Source organism: Oncorhynchus gorbuscha, linkage group LG05 (assembly GCF_021184085.1).
Source record: "Oncorhynchus gorbuscha isolate QuinsamMale2020 ecotype Even-year linkage group LG05, OgorEven_v1.0, whole genome shotgun sequence".
Taxonomy (NCBI): Eukaryota; Metazoa; Chordata; class Actinopteri; order Salmoniformes; family Salmonidae; genus Oncorhynchus; species Oncorhynchus gorbuscha.
Window position 1 is genome coordinate 58,594,172 of NC_060177.1, and position 16,739 is coordinate 58,610,910.

Sequence of the window (16,739 nt, forward strand, 5' to 3'; positions counted from 1 at the left end):
ATATTCTCCTACATTAATTTCACATTTCCACAAACTTCAAGGTGTTTTCTTTCAAATGCTATCAAGAATATGCATATCCTTGCTTCAGGTCCTGAGCTACATTTTAGGCGAAAATTGAAAAAAAGTGTTGGATCCTTAGTAAGAGGTTTTAAGTAGCCATATGTCTCATGCAACCAAAAACAAACAGAACATATCATGCTAAATTGGTGTCTCGGGTTTACATACAGAACAATACAAAATGCTCTGAGACCAGGTTGGTGGTACAGTAAAATGTAGCACATGAAAAAGCATAGTACATATGGGAAGTACTAATACACCTTGATATAGGGGAGGCACATTTAACCACATGAGGAAATTTGGCTTGGATGGAAGACATTTTTAAGTAAATCTGCAAAAGAGCAAATGTAAACCAGGGATAGAAAATATACTACCCTCCCCTGTGCCCAATAAAAAAAAAGTTTATCAACCCTCCCCTATTTTGGATCAATCTGTCCGTTAGAATAACTGTCCACATCTGCTTTTCCTCAGCCGACAATACCAGTGATTAACAGCAAAATTACTAGCCTATGTCCATCTACTATAGCAGAAAAGTTTAGGCTACCTATTATTTTGGTCAGCTTGTCGAGAAATAGCCTATTCCAAACTGACTCTGGGACAGTTGTGGGACGGTAGATTCCAAATTCATACAAATAGTAGGCGAAGACTACAATTAAAGGCAATGAGTCCGATGCAACAGATCACAACTTTTAGCTTAAAATGTTGATAAACTATTATTTATTCACATTATACAGCCAGCAATGTGCCCCGGGCAGTAGGCTACGCGGGAATGTTCGTTCCATAATGCAATTAGCGGGAAAATAACGTCCTCAAAAGAGCACTGCACATGTGAGTGGTTTCATGTGACAGGGATGAAAATATCCTTTGGCAATTTAGAAAGAGAAGATATCTGATAGGATACTTTGACGCAATGTAAGACATGCCTGTGTGGAGCGACTTCAGTGTGTTCGAGACAACTGGGAACTAGGAAAATAACGAGCTCCGAATGAGAAAAATATTTTTGACCGGTCATCCAACTCGGAATTCCAACTCGGGAACTCTGGCCCCAACTTTTCCGACCTGAAACTCATCTGCCTATTTTTCAGAGTTCCCAGATGTCATGAAAGCACCAAAATATGCTGTAGCAGCAGTTCGTGCACTGTCTGACAGATTTTCCACTCAAAGGCTCTGTATCTGTAAATGTGTGATAAATGAAATAGTTGAAGTCGAAAGTTTACATACACTTAAATTGGAGTCATTAAAACTCGTTTTTCAACCACTCCTCACATTTCTTGTTAAAACAAACTATAGTTTTGGCAAGTCGGTTAGGACATCTACTTTGTGCATGACACAAGTCATTTCTCCAACGATTGTTTACAGACAGATTATTTCACTTAAAATTCACTGTATCACACTTCCAGTGGGTCAGAAGTTTACATACACTAAGTTGACTGTGCCTTTAAACAGCTTGGAAAATTCCAGAAAATGATGTCATGGCTTTAGAAGCTTCTGATAGGCTAATTGACGTCATTTGAGTGAATTGGAGGTGTATCTGTGGATGTATTTCAAGGCCTACCTTCAAACTATGTGCCTCTGCTTGACATCATGGGAAAATCTAAATAAATTAGTCAAGACCTCAGAAAAAAAACTGTAGACCTCCACAAGTCTGGTTCATCCTTGGGAGCAATTTCCAAATGCCTGAAGGTACCCCGTTCATCATTACAAACCGTAGTACGCAAGTATAAACACCATGGGACCACGCAGCTGTCATACCGCTCAGGAAAGAGACGCGTTCTGTCTCCTAGAAATGAACGTACTTTGGTGTGAAAAGTGCAAATCAATCCCAGAACAACCGCAAAGGACCTTGTGAAGATGCTGGAGGAAACAGGTACAAAAAATCTATATCCACAGTCAAAACAAGTCCTATATCGACATAACCTGAAAGGCCGCTCATCAATGAAGAAGCCACTGCTCCAAACGCCATAAAGAAAGCCAGACTACGTTTTTCAACTGCACATGGGGACAAAGATCATACCGTGTGGAGAAATATCCTCTGGTCTGATGAAACAAAAAGAGAACTGCTTGGCCATAATGACCATTGTTATATTTGGAGGGAAAAGGGGGAGGCTTTCAAGCCAAATAATTCCATCCCAACCGTGAAGCACGGGGATGGCAGCATCATGTTGTGGGGGTGCTTTGCTGCAGGAGGGACTGGTGCCCTTCACAAAATAGATGGCATCATGAGGTTGGAAAATTATGTGGATATATTGAAGCAACATCTCAAGACAACAGTTAAATCTTTGTTGCAAATGGGTCTTCCAAATGGACAATGAACCCAAGTACACTTCCAAATTTGTGGCAAAATGCCTTAAGGACAACAAAGTCAAGGTATTGGAGGGGCCATCACAAAACCCTGACCTCAATCCTATAGAAAATGTGTGGGCAGAACTGAAAAAGTGTGTGTGAGCAAGGAGGCCTACATACCTGACTCAATTACACCAGCTCTGTCAGGAGGAATGGGCCAAAATTCACCCAACTTATTGTGGGAAGCTTGTGGAAGGCTACCCGAAACGTTTGACCCAAATTAAACAATTTAAAGGCAATGCTACCAAATACTAATTGAGTGTATGTCAACTTCTGACCCACTGGATGAAAGAAATAAAAGCTGAAATAAATCATTCTCTCGACTATTATTCTGACATTTCACATTCTTAAAATAAAGTAATGATCCTAACTGACCTAAGATAGTGCATTTTTACTTGGATTAAATGTCAGGAATTGTGAAAACTGAGTTTAGATGTATTTGGCTAAGGTGTATGTAAACTTCCGACTTCAACTGTACATAACAAATAATCTGTACACATGCTCCAATTTTAATTCCACAAAATGATGTAAATGATCCTATATAGTGATAAGTATGACCAGTCCAATGTATTTCCATCAATGAATATGCTAAAAAGCATTATTTGCAATGGGATTTTTAAAAATCAGGGCCAATTTTATTTATCGGCTTTTCTATTTTCTGATCTGAGAAAAGCAGGCTACTACTGGCTAACAGCAATGCTGCTTTGGAGTCTCAAGGAGACATATGCTGAGTTCGGAAATCCCGACATCCGACTTCAGTGCGTTCAAGACAACTGTAAACTCTGAATAAAAACGAGCTCGAACTGGGATAAACACCAAAAATAAAGTCTGAGTTTAACACAAGCTTAGATCTGACACATTTTGTTCTATGAGATAATATCAGTCAGTTAACATGACCTTTATGAATTAAGCAACCTTTATCTGCTTTATGTGCTTTTTAAAATTAAATAAACGCTTCAAAAAGTGATGTTAGCTGATGATGATTATATCATAGAACAAAACGTATAAGATTTCTTAAGCCTGTGTTTAACAAAAAACCCTCCAATAACGCCATTCATTTTCACATAAGTTTGGTTCAAAGAACCATGGCGGAGTTAGTGCCTACAAAAAGATGCCATTACTATTTCTCTCACATGCATAGCAAAGATATTTATAACTAATTACCCATTCTTGTCTGTGTGCATAGTTTGAGCTACTCAAGAAAGTGATGTAATTCTCAGGGTAAGTTGCTAGAGGCAGTTTGATTTGTTGCTAAATGTTGCTAAATGACATTGTGATGTCATTGCGTGATAACATTAAACTGCATCATTACGTAGAATACACAATAACGTTACTTAAATTGACTGGTCAGCTCAATTAATATGATTTTACATTATTTTCTGTACTTCTGGCTGTACAATTTTGATCGAGACATGTTGATTGATGTTGTAAGTTTGTTCAAGAACAAACATTCATGACCAACTATATTCATTGGGTTTGGCTCATCGAACCCGTACTACAGCTGCTGCAGTCAGCCAACAATGATTTGCAATTTGCTGAAATTGCTGCTGGCCTGCTTCTGACGTCACTCACAATGCAATTTTGCAGCCAGGCACGAGTGTGTGACAGAGAAAATCTCTGTTTTTGTGTCATTTAGAGGGGAAACTGCGTGCCTTTTAGTGTTTGAGTCACTTTTAAAAAGTTGCTAAAAGTTCCAAATACATTTTTTAAAGTAGCTAAATGTGTTGCTAGGTGCTGTTTAAAAAAAAAGTTGCCAGGGTCGTCTGAAAAATTGCTATCACTGGTGACGTTGCAGGCTAAGCTCAGTGCTGCCTCCAAAAATGGAATGCCGACAGGGGTACTGCAGGCTTCCATTAGCTATTAAATTATCTTTCTAACTTCTGTGTGCGATTTTAAAATAATCTGTTCAAGGACATACATCTGGTGTATTATTTTTTAATATACACGAAGACTGACCACAAATATTAATATTAGATTGACCACAAATATATATACAATTTTTCCATTCCTATAATGGATCCTGTTTTGTGCAAACAATGCCCGCAGTACCGATGGTCGGCCTTGAACATCTGTGGCTTCAATGAGAGGGGGCAGTCTTTCCCTGGTATAGAGGTGTTGGTTGTTTAGCAACAACTGATGCCTGCACAACTATGGGGCAAAACAAACTGGGTTGACTTAGATCAGCATGTCCAAAACTTGGTCCTGGGGACCTCAAAGGGAACACGTTTTGGTTTTTGGCAAAAACCAAAACGTGCACCCCTTGGCCGAGTTTGGGAAACACTGGCTTAAGTTGCTTAAAACATGTAAGCTATATTTTGTCTCCAAAGTTTATTGAAAACATAACTACATCTGCACAATGAGCACTTGTTTCCTCTCAAATACATCCATACAGTTGTTGGTTAACTCGCTAGCGCACTTTAACCATATTAGCATTGACATGAAATCAGTCAAAACACCTCAAAACAAGACATGGTATCAAGAATGAGATAAAACGATCTGAAACACCCCACGATCTGAAACGATTCCCCACATTGCAGTTTCTTGTCACTCTTGCTAGCAATCTGGCTATCCAACAACATGCTGGCTTCTGTCCCATAGAAGCACACAGATTGTTTTTGTGACATTGTCCGATACACAGTATTTATTTATTTTTTTACCCCCTTTTTTCTCCCCGATTTCGTGGTTTCCAATTGGTGGTAGTTACAGTCTTGTCTCATCGCTGCAAGTCCCGTACGGACTCGGGAGAGGCGAAGGTCGAGCGCCGCCCCATGGGCCTCCCGGTCGCGAACCCAGAATCTCCAGGGGGCCACTGATACACAGTATTAACATAAATCACTCTGCCATTTCCTGGTTGCTAAAATTCGAATAGTTTGCCTAATTTTTGTTTATATGACAAAAAACAAGCATCGTGTAGAGAATCATAGTACCATCTAAATCGCTGTGAAAAATATTTTCCATAACCAAAAGTATTGTATTTTCAGCTGTTTGAAGCTGGTGTACAAAAGTGAAAGATGCAAAAACGAAAGCATAGAAAGCATAGAAATAGTGCACATAGAATAGATCTACCACTTCTTAGACTTGCCTGATAAATCTATAACACACATTTCTATGTGAATTTGGTCAGGTCGCCCAAAAAGTGACATATTGTAGCTTTAATGTGAACATGCTTCTGTCAAATGCTCCATAATGATGTTTCCTCTTCTTTTGCAGATGTTTTGGTGATTTAAGGATTGTGCTGCTTTACCTACTGTCCTGTGAGTCACAGCCAGCTGCACTCTAACTAACTGTATGCTTTTCATTTTAATTAGGAGCTTTCATTAAAAGAGCCCAAGAGAAAATTAGAATTTACTTCAGAGACCAAAGCCTGTTTCTATAAATCAATAGGGATGTTTCAGTCCAGAGGCCTCCGCATGGATCGAGGGCACTCTGCATGGTTTCCAAGGCCAAGATCCTGGTTACAAAGACCAACATCCTGTTTCCAGAGGCGATCCCTCAGAGCGTCAGCAGACCCCACCTCTTCAGATGATGTCTACATCAGTTGCCTTTACGGTGATACTCTAGCAATACCTAAATATCCACAGCAACAGAATCAGAAGACGCCATTCATTCTGATTCAATACCCATGCAGGGCTGGGTTGGAAGTGACTATGGTGCTTTAAAGCAATATCAAAACTCTATTGCTGTTACTTTCATTAGAAGATCCTGTTCTAACTCTACCTGTGTTCTCTCAGCCCAGGGCTTCCGCTGCACTCTGCAGCAGAGGCCCAGCTGCAGCAGTGCCAGGTTGACTCCCAAGAGCAATGCCAGAGGAGCGGGAGGGAGGCCAGTGAGCAGTGCTCTGGGTAGACTGGAGAACAGCCCAGGGAGGGGGACCAGAGCTATGAGCAGACCAGTTACTGCACCCGGGGGAGGAGGAAGGCGCAGAGACCCGGGCCAGAGACCTGGAGCTCAAATCAGGGGCAGGACAGGTAAACACCCTTAGTGGAAAATATCTAATATATTCCAACTGTCAAATTGTTTCTTTCTTGATCTCCTAATTTTTCATATCCTGTTTATATTTTCGCTTGCTTACACAGTCCCTTAATCCACAAAGCTAACTTGGAAGGAACACTAGCTTTGCATGTAACAAACCAAATGCAATTCAAAATCCCAATTACTACTGCTTAAATGGCTGACCTGACCTGTGCTGCAGCATCTGGTGCTAAACTGTGCTCATCACTGTCATAATGGGTGACTGAGGCTGCTGTTTACTCTTAGTGCTAACCATTGAAAAAGCCCTTTGATCAGAGTTCTCTAATTATGAGCCAACAGTAGAGCTATACACACAAGCTTCCATCTGCCTCATAAATTCCCATAAACATAACCAAATAACATGGATAAACTAATCCTTTCCCTTTCTGACTTCAGGCTAAACAGCTGTGGTTTATTTTTGGTTGCCCAAATAAATAATCAATCAATTTTATTACCCGTTCACATGAAATTTCCTCTCTGTGTGTTAGCTGCTGCTTTTATTAGTCACCTTTGAAATCCTTGATCAATAATGGTCACACACACACACACACACAGTCTTAACACTGCTTTAAATGAAGTTGTGCTCAATCTCTCAAATACTGACCATGTTCATTTCAAGACATTGTATTTGGGACATTAGCCAAGAATGTATATCAAACATCTGCAGCTGTAGTTTCAGAAGGTAGCTGTTGACACTCCAAAACCACATCTCTCACATTGACTGACTGACTTTGTTATACATTTCTTGTAAGAATGTCCCAGAGTGCCCTGCAACACCAAACATAACGACACACATAGACAGCAGCAGGACACGTGGAGGGGGAGGAGGCCTTTCTCAACATCATCTACACTGCATCTTTATCTGCCTTCTTCATCATACTATGAGGATGAAGAGCAGGAGACGGATATAGAGATAGAGAAGGAGGATGTGAGGTATGGTTTTATTTATGGGTGTTATACAGGTGTTATAATGTCATACATATAGTGCATTCGGAAAGTATTCAGGCCCCTTGACTTTTTCCACATTTTGTTACGTTACAGCCTTATTCTAAAATGGATAAATAGATTTTGTTCCCCATCATTTTACACACAATAACTCATAATGACAAAGCGAGAACACGTTTTTAGAAACATTTCTGCAGCAATGAAGGACCACAAGAACAGTGGCCTCCGTCATTCTTAAAATGGAAGACGTTTGGAACCACCAAGAATCAACTTAGAGCTGGCCGCCTGGCCAAACGGAGCAATCAGGGGAGAAGGGCCTTGGTCAGGGAGGTGGCCAAGAACCCGATGGTCACTCTGACAGAGCTCCAGATTTCCTCTGTGGAAATGGGAGAACCTTCCAGAAGGACAACCATCTCCGCAGCACTCTGCCAATCAGGTAAAGTGGCCAGACAGAAGCCAATCCTCAGTAAAAGGCACATGACAGCCCGCTTGGAGTTTGCCAAAAGGCACCTGAAAGGACTCTCAGACCATGAGAAACATGATTCTCTGGTCTGATGAAACCAAGATGTATGCCAAGAGTCACGTCTGGAGGACATCTGGCATCATGCCGTAGGGATGTTTTTCAGCAGCAGGGATTGGGAGACTAGTCAGGATCGAGGCAAAGATGAACGGAACAAAGTACAGAGAGATCCTTGATGGAAACCGGCTCAGAACCTCAGACCGGGGCGAAGGATCACCCTCCAACAGGACAATGACCCTAAGCAGGGTAGTGAGTTCGATCCCCGGGACCACCCATACATAGAATGATTGTAAGTCGCTTTGGATAAAAGCGTCTGCTAAATGGCATATATATTATTATATATATTAGCACAGCCAAGACAACGCAACGCAGGAGTGGCTTCGAGACAAGTCTCTGAATGTCCTTGAGTGGCCCAGCCAGAGCCCGGACTTGAAGCCGATCAAACATCCCTGGAGAGACCTGAAAATTAGCTCTGCAGCGACGCTCCCAATCCAACCTGACAGAGCTTGAGAGGATCTGCAGAGAAGGGAGAAACTCCCGAAATACAGTTGTGCCAAGCCTGTAGCATCATACCCAAGACTTGAAGCTGTAAACGCTGCCAAAGGTGCTTCAACAAAGTACTGAGTAAAGGGTCTGAATACAGATTTTTTATTTAAATTGTATTTTTTTTAAATCTGGTGTAGAAATACGATAGCCACTGATCAAATTATGGCAGAGAAACACATATGGTGTGAAGTTTAGAAGTACATTTTAACGTAGTGAGGCTAAACTTGTCATCTATTTCCTTTCTAATCATATACATCTATTTATCACAGGCCAACAAAAGAAAACAACGGCCTACAAGACACAACAGAAATGATCAGAACACCGACCCCTTCAGAAAATGTCACAATGCTGAACCCTAGCAATAATACCAGTCTACAACAGGATCATGAAGAAACCATCCAAATACAAGAGTCCCCTACATTAAACCCCAGTCTACAGGGCCCCTCAGAGGATATCATCAGGCCACCGGTCCCTACAGAAGACCTCAACTCAATGGAGCCCACTGACAATCCCAGGTTTCAGGGGATAACACATTACAGAACAACTGGCCTTGTGTTCCCAAAGCAGAGAGCTCATGGATATGACATGGAACAGCAACAGGAATGCAACCCTCTCCAGATAATGCCGGCAGCTGTTCAAGGGAGGGCCCCTACATCTGTTAGGCAGCATGTGAACAGACTCCCCAAAATAAAAACCACCAAGACCTTTGTGTGGGGCCTTTCTGGACCCCAGGAGATTAAGAGTGTGTTTGTTCTGCAGAAGCATATTGGCAGATACACAAATCAGACATGAGAACATTCATAATGCCATTCACATTGAATCCCATGTCAATCCATATCTTGGGTTTGTTGGGATATCTTACCTGCCAGTGAGACCCAATTCATATCCAAACATAAGAAATAGTCAGCTGAAAGGTTAGACCTTACAGGGGGAGCTGTGATTGTAAAAACACAATCTAACATAACCTGATCCAAGGAAATGCCAGAGGCAAAGATGATATTGCGATCTTACTTCCTGTTCAGAAAAGGCAAATATGTGTGTTGGTCTCTTTGGGTGAAAGAGAATGTGTTTTCCTAATGAAAAAGCATGTAAACATGCATGTATATAACACATTTAGCTCTGGGCTAAAAATACCTCATATGAGATATCAAAGTACACAGATGGGCTTCGTGTTCATGTCAAGACTGGGTTCTTCAATTGTCCAGATTATTTTAGACATAAAAGCAATAACATTACACGAATGGTGCAGTGAATACAGAACCCATACGAGAGACATAGGAAAATACAAATGCATGCCATGGAAAACAGCAAGCGGATGGGGAATTACAATATATTGTGTTCAGTCCCACTGTTTATGTGTTTCGATGGTCAGCTGCTGAGACATTTCCCAGTCATAAGCAGAGCAGTGGATAATTTTAGATAGACTACTGCCTGAGTGATGCCTATCCCCAGGACCCCATACTTCAGCTTTCCTTTAGTCCCATTACTTTATCAAATCAAAACCTTTCTGACCAACTCATTTGGCTCCATGACCAAAATGGCACAAATAACATTACCTTACTTCAGTTAATACCTTACAGTAGGTTATGGAATGTTTTGTAATCATTCTGCATTGTTGGGAAGGGCCTGTAAGTAAGCATTTCAGTGTTAGTCTATACCGGTTGTTTACAAAGCACATGACAAATAAACATTTGATTTTGATACATTTTGCCCCCTTGTGGTGAGGAAAATGCATCCTATAGTCATAGTCCAGGCTCCATATCATTTCAGTACTGCTGTTGATCAATGGCATTTGCCAAATACATCGTATGACATCATTGGTTGTTGCAGCCAGGTTTCAATTAAACACTTGAAAAACACCATAAGCAGTTTTAACCAATGACAAACAAGCCCATTGAAGGCTGCGTCACATCCGGACGTGATTGGGTGTCCCATAGGGCGGTGAACAGTTGGCCCAGCGTCGTCCGGGTTTGGCGTCATTGTAATAAGAATTTGTTCGTAACTGACTTGCCTAGTTAAAGGTAAATACAAATCATGGAAATCTTATGGGGTTGTGCTGCTGATGCTAATGAACTTTCCCCACAATCACATATTAATCAACCCTATAGTATTCTCTGAAGTCTGCACACCACGTAATTGAGCATGGGTGGATTTGAGAGGGACCCCTAGGAAATGTAGTTCTCATTACTAATTTTGACATTGTTTGAGCTTTCCGTTTTACATTAGTTTGTTTCCAGGTGTTTTTCCTACCGTTCCTGAGTATTATGAGGATATTGCACACATACAATACAGATAAATGATGCATATGATAGGAAGTACAATGCTTGTTTATATTAGCCTTATGATTTTGTTAATTTAATCATCACTATGTACCTAGTCAAAACATCCAGTACCCATACACCCCACAGGTCTTTACTAGTTATTACATTCCTGCTATGAAATACTACATTCTTCAGATCAGTATTTTAGCAAAGGCATTGAGGTTGCCCCAATTCCAACTAAGAGCTTTTTTTCTAAACACAGCAGAATCCTCAGCATACCATAATATCAGTGCATATTAAGGATGCAAAATGTCTCACCAAATAATTACCCTGAAGATGTTTGCAATCAACACCCCATCCGTTCACAGACCATTTTGAGTGACACCCCTTTACAGAAGACAACACTCTCTTTTTAGTCAATTTATTTGTACAAGACAAACAACCTTAAGCCTTGACAGCAAATTTGCGAATGGAATACAGGCGATCCTTTCTCTGCATCTTCTTCGTTCGGAGAGTCTCCTCATGCTTGTTGAGTCTCCTGCGGATGGCACGAGTCTTCCTGGGTCTCAGGTCCAAGGGCTTATATTTCTTACCCTGAAACATGACATTCAGTTAAATTACAATACATACTACATGGTCACTACATGTGATGTATAATAAAAATAACCAGAACAAAACTCAAGATTAGGACTGCTGCTATTGCATTTTGCTTCAATTCTGGTCTTAAACTGGCCTTCAGCATTTGGCTGGGCTGTATAGTCAGGAGGCCTGGAATTTTGTGATTTTAGGGGCAGGGTCATTTGGCCTTCAAGAGGTGACCAATCTGCCAGGGCACCAAGGCCATTAACCAAAATATGCAATTAAATTGATGTGAAAAACAATAGTTATTCTGTTAAGAAAAACACAAATGTGTGTAAATGTACATAAATAGCCTACATGTCAGAGTGTAGGTGATAACAGGCTGTAGCCAATGCACATAGGTTATGTCCAGACCAGTGCAGACATGGAATCCCCTGAAAATACTTGACATATGTAGGATCATTATTAATATATAAAGGCTTGATTCTGTCCACATAGTTGAGGCACTGTTCATTCAGCTAGTAACTCCTTGCAATAGGAGGCAGTCAACATTTAGTACATTTTACCAGTTTAAAACCTGGACATGTCATTTTATGAGGCATATCTTAATGTGTTCCGACCATAGGAATGCTAAGGGGACTCATTTATAAACACTTCCTCATGTGCCATTGAAACCAGTATGTCTATTTTTTCTACTTTCTTTCTCCAGCAGCCAAATACACAATCCTAGTCATTAATAACAACCTATGCTTGTTTTTGCATCTTTAGATCTTCCCCCTTTCTACAGTTAAGTATATTGTCATCTGTTATATGAAACTGCTCACTCTTATGTGAAGAAATAGCCTAATAGTTGATCAACATTTTAAGCTAAACGTTCTGACCTTTTTGCATCAGCCTCATTGCTTTTAAAAGTTTGATGTACAGTGGTTGTATTCATTTGGGATCTATTTTAAAAAACGTATTTAACTAGGCAAGTCAGTTATTAACCTGTTACTCCTACCCCCTACTTTTTCAAACATTCTGTTAAAAATCACGCAACATTTCAGAGCCCTGCTGCTCATGCCAGGAATATAGTATATGCATATGATTAGTATGTGTGGATAGAAAACACTCAGACGTTTATAAAACTGGTTAAATCACGGCTGTGACTATAACAGAACGTGCGTTTCATCGAAAAGCGCAGAAAAATCTGATCACTGAAAATATATATCCACCCGCCACATCAACCCATTGATAAAGGCGAACCACAATAAATGGGGCTGAGGTTGCAATACCTACAGCTTCCACACGATGTCAACAGTCTTGTCATTTGCCTAGGCTTTGTTTCTTGGTCAAACGAAGAAGAGACAAGCCATTTGTTCAGGTCCCCGACCAGATATTTTGGTTGAGATTTACCCGGACATTATTTCCAGACGGACAGCTAAAGAATATACATCGCCTCGTGATCAATTTAGTCGCTTATTAAACTGTACTAATACCTAAAGTTGCATTACAAAAGTATTTCAAAGTGTTTTGTTAAAGTTTATCGTCAACTTAAAAAAAAAAAAATGACGTTACGTTATAAGACGCTATTTTTTTCCCGTTTATCACAGTCTTCATAGATCGATATCTAGGCTATATATGGACCGATTTAATAATAAAAAAAGACCCAATAGTGATTATGGGACATCTAGGAGTGCCAACAAAGAAGATGGTCAAAGGTAACGAATGTTTTATATTTTATTTGTGCGGTTTGTGTAGCGACGACTATGCTAATTATTTTGTTTACGTCCTCTGCGGGTCTTTTGGGGTGTTACATGCTATCAGATAATAGCTTCTCATGCTTTCGCCGAAAAGCATTTAAAAAATCTGACTTGTTGCCTGGATTCACAACGAGTGTAGCTTTAATTCAATACCCTTCATGTGTATTTTAATGAACGTTTGAGTTTTAACTAGTACTATTAGCATTTAGCGTAGCGCATTTGCATTTCCAGATGTCTAGATGGGACGCCTGCGTGTCAGGTAGGAGCAAGAGATTAAGAACAAATTCTTATTTACATTGAAGGCCTAGGAACAGTGGGTTAACTGCCTTGTTCAGGGGCAGAACGAGGATTCGAACTAGAACATTTTCAGTTACTGGCCCAATGCTCTACCCACTAGGCTGCCTGCTGCCCCATCTATCGCGTCCCTCAACTGTCCCAGAGTATAGTATGGTTGGAATATTTATTTCTCTCACAGAAGAACAATCTGACCAATAGAATAAGTCAACTTCTGTACTATGGGGGATAGTAGATTGACATAGGCTAGTGCCTTTGTGGTTGCTAAACCATATTGTTGGTTGACAAAGTAAATATGGACTAACATCTTCTATATGCCCATCAGAATTTGATAAGGACATGTGCTGTTTCATCCCTGATGTCGGTTTTCACTTACATCGTACTTTGGAGCTGCGATGCCTGTGTGAATGACTTGATCACGTGACGGGCATTGGTTAATAAGAATTTAGATCTGAGAGCGCCATGCAAGTGAGGTGCTTCGGAGCACGGTGATAGGCAGCTGGGAGAAGGGAATAATTATTATAGGCAGCCGGGAGAAGGGAATAATTATTATTTTCAGCTCCAGTCCACTACGGCCACACGGCATGGATTCTTTAGGGGGCATCATGGCCACACAAGGGGACATCGACGGCCATGTGCCGCCGGGAAATTCAAGGTCTAATAGTCAGGATTAGCACTCAACCTAGTTCTGAAATATTGAGTTTACATGGGTCACTTTACAAACTAATCTGCAGCATGTTTAACTGCAGTCAAGATTGACATTTAAGAAAAGAAGCCATAACCCACACCATGTACCAGCTGGGTGCCGACTGGTGGCAAGTCAACACGTCAAATCAGAAAATAAACCTAAAACGTTGGCAAATACTCCGTGGTCAGAGCCACCCTCTGTTTTTGTTGTTGTTTTTTTACCCCTTTTTCTCCCCAATTTCGTGGTATCCAATTGTTGTAGTAGCTACTATCTTGTCTCATCGCTACAACTCCCGTACGGGCTTGGGAGAGACGAAGGTTGAAAGTCATGCGTCCTCTGATACACAACCCAGCGAGCCGTACTGCTTCTTAACACAGCGAGCATCCAACCCGGAAGCCAGCCGCTGGAGGCTACACCGTGCACCTGGCAAACTTGGTTAGCTCGCACTGCGCCCCGCCCCGCCCGCCACAGGAGTCGCTGGTGCGCGATGAGACAAGGACATCCCTACCGACCAAGCCCTCCCTAACCCGGACGACGCTAGGCCAATTGTGCATCGCCCCACAGACCTCCCGGTCGCGGCCAGTTACGACAGAGCCTGGGCGCGAACCCAGGGACTCTGATGGCACAGCTGGCGCTGCAGTACAGCGCTCTTAACCACCCGGAAGGCCCCACAACCTCTGCTTTTAACCAGTAAATCAGGTTTGTTAAACTAAAGTGTTGAATACATGTGGGTATGGGGCGGCAGGGTAGCCTAGTGGTTAGTGTTGGTGGGCTAGTAACTAAAAGGTTCTAAGTTCAAATCCCCGAGCTGACAAGGTACAAATCTGTTGTTCTGCCCCTGAACAAGGCAGTTAACCCACTGTTCCTAGGCAGTCATTGAAAATAAGAATTTGTTCTTAACTGACTTGCCTAGTTAAATAAAGGTAAAAGAAATTCAAATAAGTGGAGGGCGGTTGCTCTTACCTTGTAGAACTTCCTCAGGTTCTCCTTCTGAGTCTGGTTGATGACAGTCAGAACACGGGCGATGGATTTGCGGACGACACAACTGGAGGAAACAGATCAAATATGGGTTTAGTGAAATGCTAAATTTGAGCAGAATGAGACATTTTGACCTACTGCACATAAACCCTCCATAACATAGTAATGACAACTGAGGAGCCAATTATTCTTTCACCATAAACAGCCAACTCATGACAAGCTGACACCGCATAATCTCTGCAGTCGAAATAATACTCACATTTTAGAGAGCTTGGAGGCAGCTCCACCAGTAACCTTGGCTACGCGGAGCTGGGACAGCTCTACCTTCAGGTCATCCAGCTGCTTGAGCAGCTCCTCCTTTTTCTTGCCCCGCAGGTCTCTAGCCTTGATCTTGCCCTGTAAGATTTACAAAGAACGGAGATACAAGCTTTCGCGAAAATAACGTACTGTCAACGTGGGCTGATAGCTAATGAATCTCGCTAGCTATTCTAATTGGCAACACATATCGAAATAATTAAGTTGATAAGTAGTGTAATAATTGATTGCTAACTGCCGTAGCTAGTTAGTATGCCAACAACCATTCCATTTGGAAGTAGTTAGGATACATTTTTGACAGCTAGTCAACGCGTAACTAGTTCGTTAACACTAGCCATCCATTTGCTAGTAGCTAACAAGCTTGCCAACGTTAGCTTAATAGCGTTCAGCTAGCTCGCGTTCGGTCTTTATGGTGACAAGCGACAAAAGAAGGGCCTTTCTCGAAATATCACAAACATATATGGCGAGATAAATGTATCATCCTCATGGATGTTATCAAGTGTGGTCGTTTTATGTGGAATAGGCAGGACAATTTTCCCGAATTGAACGAAAGCCACGAGCCTCTCACCATGTTCGTCGACGCTGCCACAGGAAAAGAAAGAACGAAAACGTGTTTGCGCAGAAACTATCTTCCGGTCGGAGGCGTCATTTTTGTTGCGCATGGATGAAATGCCTACAGCACCATCGCGTGGATTCGGCTGGGAATTACTTTGTTCTGCTGCATCTCTGCTTTACTAAGAATCATTAAGATTTTACACTGTCCCAGAGAACAATTATGAAAACAAACCTTTATGTTCACAAAATAAATTGAAACAAAAAATGGTTTAAATGGTAGCGCTTGTTAAAATGCAAATGAAGATTATCTGTAGTGATTTATTTTTATTTTTTTGTTAAAACCCAGAGTTGAACACATAGCGGAATCAAACAGAAGGTTCAAAAAAGCATCATGTTTTTGATATTGACCTTGCAGTACATTGATAAGTGGAGTCATAGTCACCTGTGCTGTTATATCGTAGTTCTATGAAACCCTCACTGGAGTCCATAGAGAATTCTCAATTTGTGTGATATCAGGTACTATTCAATAACAGGTCACTGTTAATGAAGTGTGGTGTTTTATCATTGAATGTAGATCATGTCCATTTTAAGAAAGTTTAAAGCCCAAAGGTTGACTGACTATAGAAACCTGATGAATGTGACCAAAAAAAATGCTACAGTATTGTAATGTCACTAGACACATGGAGATTTCTCACTGCATGATATGGGAGTAGAATTAAGAGTGCAGATTGGTGTATTCCTGCCTTGCACCTTCACATTCTGGTATAAGGCATGCATACTGTATTCACTGGCCTTTCCTCCAGTACAACATGAATGCCCTCTCATTGTAAGCTCATAGACAGGGTCACTTCTTGCAGGATGCCAATGAACAGTGAGACAGAGAGTCAAGCCAAGACTGGCAACAT

The 16,739-nt window shown here is 41.2% G+C and overlaps 2 protein-coding genes across 6 annotated transcripts in view; one reads left to right on the forward strand and one right to left on the reverse strand.

Moving 5' to 3' along the window:
* LOC124036157 overlaps nt 1-10,152 on the forward strand; it is a 29,798-nt gene extending 19,646 nt beyond the window's left edge. The window contains exons 2-6 of one of the 5 annotated variants that reach the window (XM_046350357.1): nt 5,611-5,654; nt 5,785-5,949; nt 6,132-6,368; nt 7,164-7,339; nt 8,692-10,152. In XM_046350357.1, the coding sequence (XP_046206313.1) occupies nt 5,787-5,949; nt 6,132-6,368; nt 7,164-7,339; nt 8,692-8,781 (666 nt within the window). In that variant the 5' untranslated portion in view covers nt 5,611-5,654; nt 5,785-5,786 and the 3' untranslated portion in view covers nt 8,782-10,152. Of the gene's footprint in view, nt 1-4,211; nt 5,950-6,131; nt 6,369-7,163; nt 7,345-8,691 lie in introns of those variants that run through there. The other 4 variants (XM_046350353.1, XM_046350355.1, XM_046350354.1 and 1 more) reach the window with 4 other exon arrangements.
* A 938-nt stretch (nt 10,153-11,090) lies between these two features.
* Nucleotides 11,091-15,915, reverse strand: LOC124036159 (60S ribosomal protein L35-like). Its single transcript, XM_046350358.1, has 4 exons — nt 15,848-15,915; nt 15,224-15,360; nt 14,950-15,031; nt 11,091-11,277 (listed from the first exon to the last, which is right to left on the reverse strand). The coding sequence occupies exons 1-4, from the start codon at nt 15,848-15,850 to the stop codon at nt 11,128-11,130; spliced, it is 372 nt and encodes a 123-aa protein (XP_046206314.1). The 5' UTR covers nt 15,851-15,915; the 3' UTR covers nt 11,091-11,127.
* Between the last annotated feature and the right edge of the window lie 824 nt (nt 15,916-16,739).